The sequence below is a fragment of the Capra hircus genome (genome assembly GCF_001704415.2).
Source record: "Capra hircus breed San Clemente chromosome X unlocalized genomic scaffold, ASM170441v1, whole genome shotgun sequence".
NCBI lineage: Eukaryota > Metazoa > Chordata > Mammalia > Artiodactyla > Bovidae > Capra > Capra hircus.
This window is the reverse complement of record NW_017189516.1, coordinates 60912525-60920859: the sequence shown is the minus strand read 5'-3', so window position 1 is coordinate 60920859 and position 8335 is coordinate 60912525. Positions and strand designations below refer to the sequence as shown.

Sequence of the window (8335 nt, the reverse complement as noted above, 5' to 3'; positions counted from 1 at the left end):
GACGTGCCCAGGCCAAAGGCCTGGTTCCAGGAGGCAGATGACAGGCACGTGGAGCAGAACAATCTACCAATTCCTCCTCTAAAGGAGTTACTTCTCCCTGCACCCTGCTGCAATTTTATAGCGGTTGTTACACAGCATGGCTCTGGCAACAGCTGACTGATAAAACCAGTGTCCCTGATGTTTTCCTGGCTGCAGACTGACTGGCCTGAACTTGACAGGCAGAAACAGTCGGACACCTGCGTACACAGATTCAACTCCACGATTTATCACTGGCTGAAGGATCTGACATACGGAAAGGACGTTCCAATTCTTAAAAAAGATGCAAGACAAAGACACGTTCCATTCACTGAAAGACACCATTTATTGTATTAAGGTCAAGCAGGATAATCTGTTGAGAGGTTAGTGTTAAGTGTTGAGCATGAAACCGTTACACATCTTCCACGGTGGGTGGCATGACTGAAGTCTCTGGCAAGGCCCCTGACTGCAACCTCGAGATATAGAGAGCACGTCTCAGCTGAGCAATGACCTGGGGTGAGCCATCAGCCACCACCCAGGAATGCCACGGGAGAAACGTTAGCACCAGATTGTTTGTATATGCAGAAACATAGCTATGCACAAAGCTGTGCACACTGACTCACTGCAATCTCTGGGTCCCCGCCACCAGACATTTATGAGGCAGATGGGGAAATAGACTGGACCATTGTGATTCTATGGGCTTCGTTTAAAGGACACCAGAGCCTTGTGTATTACTGTGTAGAAGACCACATTCCCAAGAGACACCGAAAAGCTGGATACAGGCAAAAACTCTATTTTCACATTTTACAGACGTATCATCAAAATGATCACAATACTATATGACAAGGGCAAGAATCGCAGATAAAAGCTTTGTGAAAATCAAAACACACTGACATCACTGTGGTTGTCTCCGCAAGGGAGGAACGTGGGGGGGGAGGGGCGGTCCATGGACAGCCAGCTTTATCGTTTCTGTCATGACCCATCATCACAGCAAGTGACCATAGCATGCGAGGAGGAGGACGATGCTTCACTGGCAGAAGAGGGGCTTTTCAAATCAGGAACAGCTTAAGAATTAAAAGTGCAGAAAAGGGCCTTTCTCTTTGGCGTGGGTGGGCTGCCAAAGGAATGTTTATTGTCAGCATCACTGAAGCCTGCCAGGTCGGTTCCCTCCAGGGCTGCAGAGATATCACCGCAGCCAGTCCAGCTTGTCCTTCTGGCTGTGTGGATGTGGAGTAGTGTCCTTTAATAAGACATCGTGTGCTTCTGTCTTTGGTAAGGTGCCGGCCACTGGTGACAAAGGGCTATCTCCCCACCTGCCAGAAAACTCCTTTCACAGGCATAAGAGGAAACAAGGAGTAACGTGATCTGACCTCCAAATGTCACCCCAACATGAAGTTATCCTGGGGCTTCTCCCGCCATTATGCAGGCATCTCACCCAACTGGGATGGAACACAGACGATCAGGTTAAAAATCAGACCGTGAGAACCAAGCCATGAGGGGCTGAACACCTATCGTGCCTACGGACATGCATATAGCCTCTTTGGTGAAGCGTCTATATAAGTCTCTGGCTCACGGTTTAACTGGGCTGTTTTCATACTGTTAACTTGGAAAGATCTTTATACATTCTGAATGCAAATGCAACACTTGGGATCAGCAAGTTATCTTCTAGTCATGACTCGGGCACTGTAAAACAACAGCTCAACAGTGTTTTCTTTAGTGAACAGACTCTCTTGATCACCTTGCAATATCAAAGGATAAAACGGGGAACAGATGGTGGTTCACTCTATGGCGAAGAAAGACCAGTCTTGGAGTAGTGTGGTCCACCAGGACCTCTGGAACGCCAGAACCAAGGGTTCTTACAGGAAACGTGGCCTTGACACTGCCATAACTAATCCAGAGAAGCAACAAGAGAGGAGCTGCCAGTTATAATCAGGATCATATACACACCAAACAAATGTTCTTGGGGTGGAGGAGTATGGAGGGGAAAATAAATGAGGAAAATATATCGGGGGCCTTAAGAAAAAAAAAAAAATCAGAACCTTGCACGCACATACCCTCCAGACACACTTTCAGCTAGGTAATCTCACTTTGCAGGAGAAATACCATTTGCATGTGGGTGCCATCCCAGAAGAACAAAAGCTGGTACATCCCTTCTGCATGCACCTTCCTTAAAGCATTCACACTGTGCAAGTGGCAATTTCACCATGAGTGAAGCTAGGGTACTGAAAGCTAATTTCACAGCTGGTCTTTAAACCGCATGGACAACTATTCTAACATATTCATAAATAATGCTCATCCTCATTATTTTTTTTTGCTGGGTCAGAGGTCATCCTTATAGGACAGACACAACCAACGTTAACACTTCTGGCGCCTCCCATGATCCACGGGACAGCTCCTGCTCCAGGCAAACCGCGCCTCCCTCAACACATGCACCTTCTTAGAGACGCGCTCGTTCCTTCCCCCGCGGACGATGAGGTTCAGTGCCCGCACTGCCAGAAGAGGCCACGTGGGCAACCCTGGCGTGCAGCCTCGCACAGCGCACCTGTGCACCAGCGCCAGTGGGGATACTTCTAGGTCACCGCGTCAAAGGGGCAGGGGGAGTCGCTCTGCCCAACATTCATTCCGAAAGGGAACCTAAGAATTAAAGAAGTCATCCCAAACGCACACATGGAAGTTATTGCTTTGCTGCCCGCCACCTGGCCATGAAAGGACACCCCCTACCCCCCGACCCCCATCGACAGGATGAAATACAGGCTGCAGTTTTCAGCTGCATCTACAGGACCAGAGCTGATGACTCTGCCAATCCCATCCGCATCCTCCTCCTCCAGGGAGGTCCGGGTGGGGTGGGGGTGGGTGTGCCCTCATTTGCCTCTTTCGGGCTGCAGGCTGTCCAACAAGCACTTCAGCTGCTCCTCACCCAAGTGTATTTTGTCTTCCAGCTCGCGCTGTTCGACGATGAGCGCCGACTTCATCCTGACAAAGTGCTCGTAGTCCGCCAGGCTCTCGGGGCCCAGGTAGCTGGCCAGGATGTCGAAGACGATGCCCTCCCGGCGGTCCAGGTTCTCCTTCAGCTCCCTGGCGTCCTCGTGCTGCTGGATCAGGATGCGCTGCTTCTCGAGCAGGGATTGCTGGACAGACAGAAGACACACAAGCCTGCTAGGGACCCAGCGGGGGGCGGGAGAGGGCTGGCCAGCGCCTCCCACCGCCGGCACAGCAAAGTGCCCGGATACACCCCCGCCCCCATAAGGTGCCCAGATACACTCCCGCAGGAGACACCCAGATACATTCCTGCACGAGACGCCACACCCCCATGACACCCGATACACCGCCGACGAGGTGCCGGGATACACCCCTGCACAAAGCACCCCAGATATATCCTCCACCCCCTTGCCACAAGGCACCCAGATACACCTGGAGGAACATGAGAGCCATCCGCACCCAGAAAAGTCCAAAACTGGGAGATGTGTGCAGGCAGTGAAGGACTTGCCAGGTAGGGGTGGGGGGTGGGGGGAGGGACCTGGGTGCGTCCAAGGCATTTCCCTGACAACATGGTGGATGGGGGCAAAGTGGGTTAAAGCAGTGCATTTAAAGAGATCTCCTAGGGCAGGATTGCTAAACCCTTCTGGCACCAGTAGAGGCAAGACAAGAGGACAAAGGGCTGGAAAAAGAGAGACGGAGGCGGGGGCTGGGGCTGGGTGCGTCACGTAGCTGCTCTGGCTCCTTACTCTGGGGCACACAGATGCCCCCACTCCTAGATCAGGGTGCACACCTGCAGTCCCTGCCCTCCCAAACGTAACCTGCTGTGAAAACAAGGTAGGGAGCGAGGAATGGCATTAAACAGTCTCAACATGGTGGCTGACACATGCCAGGGAACGCCCCGATCTCAGTCCCAGTTTTCCAGCAGTCTCCTGTTCCTCCACCACCTGGTGACCCGAAAGGCCCCATCAGAACATCACGGGGGTGGAGGGGCCCCGAGGAGAAGCCAGAGGCATAGGGCTGCCGCTTGGTGGGTGGTGAAAACAGAAACTGCTTTCCTGGTCTGGAGCCTGGGCAGTGTCCCTGGCCTGCACCACCTTTCAGGGTGAGTGAGAGTAGGATTAATTGCAATTGATTAATTCCAACCAAAAGACAAAGAGACCTCAGTTGATTCTCCAAACAGGGCTACAGAGATCAGCTGGCATCCTTGGAGACTACAAGCTTCCGATTGAAGGGAGGGCATCCTGTGTCCAGGTCTGGCCCATTGTGTCCCACTTTCTATCTGGAAAGACAGGGGGAGCCTCCCAGAGCCAGACGCGGCCTCTTTGCCCTCATTAGTGCCTGTCATTGACAGTTTCCCCCAATGTTGTTCACAGTGGAGGCCAGGCCTCTACACTGAACTTGGAGCAGGCTGTGGACCATGGCTGCCTCTGGTTCTAGGAAGGTGAAGCTCATCAAACATTCCCAGCATGGACCCAATGTGGAGACCCTGAGGGATACAGTGAAGTTTCAGAGTCTGGGAGGTCCACAAGCACGGTCCCTGGCAGGGGACTCCTTCAATGTCCTGATGCTAACTAATAAGCCTGTCAATGGCATCACAGACATTGAGTCTGAATGTATAAAATAAAGCTAGCATGTTCTGGCCACCTGATGAAAAGAACTGACTCACTGGAAAAGACCCTGATGCTGGGCAAGATGGAAGGTGGGAGGAGAAGGGGATGACAGAGGATGAGATGGTCAGATGGCATCACTGACTCGATGGACCTGAGTTTGAGTAAACTCAGGGAGATAGTGATGGACAAGGAGGCCTGGCATGCTGCGGTCCATGGGGTCACAAAGAGTCGGACCCAACCAGGTAACTGAACAACTCGGGGAATCTCGGGGCGACCCCCCACTACGAGAAGGAAGAGAGCGAGAGAGAAGAAGACCTTCTGCGACCAGCTGAACAGCCAGCCCAGCGAGGCTTCCAGGCGTTCACTCTGCACCCTGCGGGCCTTCCCCTCAATCCATCCGCCCCGCCTCAGGGGCAGTACCCGATCGCCCGGAGGCGTGCTGTCGTCCAGGTTATTGAGGGCGTTCTCCACACGGGCCAGGCGGCCAGACAGCGACAGCAGAAGGTTCACCACCTTGTCAAGGTCCCCGATGAACATGCGGAACTTGTCAAACTCATTGGGCTTGCACACGGCCTTGACCAGGGCCTCCACTTCGTCGCCCAGCGTGCTGTTGGCCTGCACGTCCTCCAGCAGGCTCTCCCGCGCCTCCCGCAGCACCTGCAGCTTGCGGCCAAGGCTCTCAATGAGCTCCTGCTGTGGGTACAGCGTGCAGGGACTCAGTCACGGCCCTGCTGACCCAGGCGCCCCCCTGTACCTGCCTGCACCTCCTGGCCTGCGGGCCAGTCAGCAGCTTGTTGCACACGAACAAATATCAGGCCAGCATCGAAAAAATCTGCAAGCAATAAATGCTGGAGAGGCTGTGGAAAAAAACGAAACCCTCTTGCTTGTTTGAAGCTGAAAGTCCTCAACTGCGTCCGACTCTTTGGGACCCCACGGACTATGCAGTCAATGGGATTCTCCAGGCCAGAACACTGGAGTGGGTAGCCTTTCCGTGCTCCAGGGGATCTTCCCAACCCAGGGATCGAACTCAGGTCTCCTGCCTCGTGGGCAGATTTTTATTCAGCTGAGCCTCGAGGGAAGCTCCCTTGCACTGTTAGTGGGACTGTAAATTGGTACAGCAATTATGGACAACAGTATGGAGATTTCTTAAAATAAAAAAAAAAAAAACTAGTACTAAAACAACCATATGATCTAGCAAATCCCAGTACTGGACATATACCCTGGAGGAAAGCATGACTGAAAAAGACACATGTACCTCACTGTTCATTGCAGCACTATTTACAATAGCTAGCACATGGGTGGAGAAGAAAATGGCAACCCACTGCAGTGGTCTTGCCTGGAGAATCCTGTGGACAGAGGAGCCTGGTAGGCTGCCGTCTATGGGGTCGCACAGAGTTGGACACGACTGAAGTGACTTAGCAGCAGCAGCACACGGAAGCAACCTAGACGTCCATCGGCAGATGGATAAAGAAGCTGTGGTACATATACACAGTGGAATATTACTCAACCATAAAAAGCAATACCTTTGAGTCAGTTCTAATGAGGTGGATGAACCTAGAGCCTATTACACTAAGTGACATAAATCAGAAAAAACAAAAAACAAATATCATATATTAACACACATAAACGGACTCTAGAAAGATGCTACTGAGGAACCTACTTGCTGGGCAGCAGTGGAGATGCAGACACATAGAGAACAGATGGGCAGGGGGAAGGATGGTGGGACCAGTGGAGAAAGCAGCATGGGAGCACACACTGTGATACGCAGAAAGCTAGGAGGAGTCTGCGGGATGGCACAGGGACTTCAACACTGCCATCCTACTCCTTCCCCCCTCCCCACAAACGCCCATCACGGGTCCCTGGCGGGCCTCCAACCCTCCTTGTCCACCCATCCCAGCCACTGGTCCCTGGCCGCCTCCTCTCCCAGCATCTCTCCTGGTCCTGTGTACACTGCTCCCTGACCTCAAGTCCTTGAGTGCATCTCCCAGCCCCCTTCCCCTTTGTTTACCCAGCTGCATCTGGTAGTCGACGACCCTACATGCAAGCCTCCTCCTCCCTGTTCACACAGCTTCCAGCCACTGGTCCACTGCCTTGATGTGCAGTCCTCTTCCTCCTTGTCAGCACAGCTCCAGACACAACCCACGCCCCCTGATCTCATCTCGTCACTCCTCCCTTTCCACCGACGTTCAGCCACAAGTCCCTGCCCTCCTCTGCAACCTTGTCCCATTCGTGTCCACACAGATCCAACCACCCCAATAATCCTTCTCCGTGTTCACACAGCTCCAGCCTCATCCCTCACTGCCTGTGAGTCTGTGTGCGTGCTCAGTCACGTCCAACGCATTGCCGTCGAATAATGGGCTGTAGCCCGCCAGGCTTCTCTGTCCACGGGGTTTCCCCAGCCAGAATACTGGAGCAGGTCACCACTTCCTACTCAAGGGGATCTTCTTGAACCTGTGCCTCCTGTATTGGCAGGCAGATTCTTTACCACTGAGCCACCTGGGAACTGACCTCCCCACCCCTGTCTTGCTAGGTCTTTGTCTACACGGCTAAACTAGTGGTCTCTGACCTCAACTACTATCCTCCTCATCCTTGTCCACACAAGTCTCAGCCGCTGGGGCCTGCCTTAATGTACAAGCCTTCCCATACTGTTCACATAGGTTGGACTGCTTGTCCCCAACTTTATCTCAAAACCTCCTCCTACTTGTAATGCCCTGTTGCAGCCACCGGTGGCTGACTTTATCTGCGAGCCTCCTCTTCCTCGGACAGAGTTTTCACCAAGGGTCGGCGATTTTTCTTCCAGTCCTCTGCCCCTGGTCTGCACAGCGCCAAGCATGAATCCTTGACCTTATCTGCTATCCTTCTGATCCTTGTCCACACAGCCCCTGACCAACTTCATCTACAAACCTCCCCATCCTCTTTCACGCAGATCCAGCCGCCATTCCCTGACTTTATCTGCAGCCTTCCTTCCACTTGAACACACCGCTCCAGGCACCAGAACCTGACTTTATCTGCGCTCCTCCTTGTAGAGAGAGTTCTAGCCATGGGTCCCTGTCCTCCCATACAATCGTCTTCCTCCTGGTACAGAGAGCCCTAGCCACTTGGTCTTTGACTTTGCTTTCCGATCCTCCCGCCTCGTGTTCCCAAAGCTCCAGCCGCTGGTGCCCGATCTCTTCTCCAGATGTCTTCCTCCTTGTCCACACAGCTCCAGCAACAGGTCACTGGACTCATCTCCAGTCCTCTCCTTCCAAGTCAGCACAGCTCGAGGACTGGTCCGTGAACCCCCATCCATCCCTGCTCACGTCCACACAGCTGCATCCACATGTCCCTGGCCACTCACAAATCCCCTCTCCTCCTTGTCCACACACAAGGCCAGGAACGGGTCCCTGACCTCCTCTCTCATCAGTCTTCCTCTTTTCCACACAGTTCCATCTAGAGGTCACTGACCTAAACTGCAAACATCCTCACCCTTCAGCTCAGTTGCTCAGTCACATGTCCGCCTCTTCGCGACCCCATGGGCTGCAGCATGCCAGGCCTCCCTGTCCATCACCAACTCCCGGAGCTTGCACAAACTCATGTCCATTCAGTCGGTGATACCATCCAACCATCTCATCCTCTGTCGTCCCCTTCTCCTCCTGCCCTCAATCTTTCCCAACATCAGGGTGTTTTGTAATGAGTCAGTTCTTAGCATCAGGTGACCGAAGTATTGGAGTTTCAGCTTCAGCATCAGTCCT

General features: G+C 53.0%; 1 protein-coding gene across 4 annotated transcripts in view; it reads right to left on the bottom strand.

Annotated features, from left to right (window-relative positions):
* Nucleotides 1-337: 337 nt before the first annotated feature.
* SHROOM2 (shroom family member 2) overlaps nt 338-8335 on the bottom strand; it is a 148118-nt gene continuing 140120 nt past the window's right edge. For 2 of the 4 annotated variants that reach the window (XM_018043826.1, XM_018043829.1), the window contains 2 exons: nt 5025-5297; nt 338-3143 (listed from right to left, as the gene is read on the bottom strand). In XM_018043826.1, coding sequence (XP_017899315.1) covers nt 2877-3143; nt 5025-5297 — 540 coding nt within the window. In that variant the 3' untranslated portion in view covers nt 338-2876. The other 2 variants (XM_018043827.1, XM_018043828.1) reach the window with 2 other exon arrangements.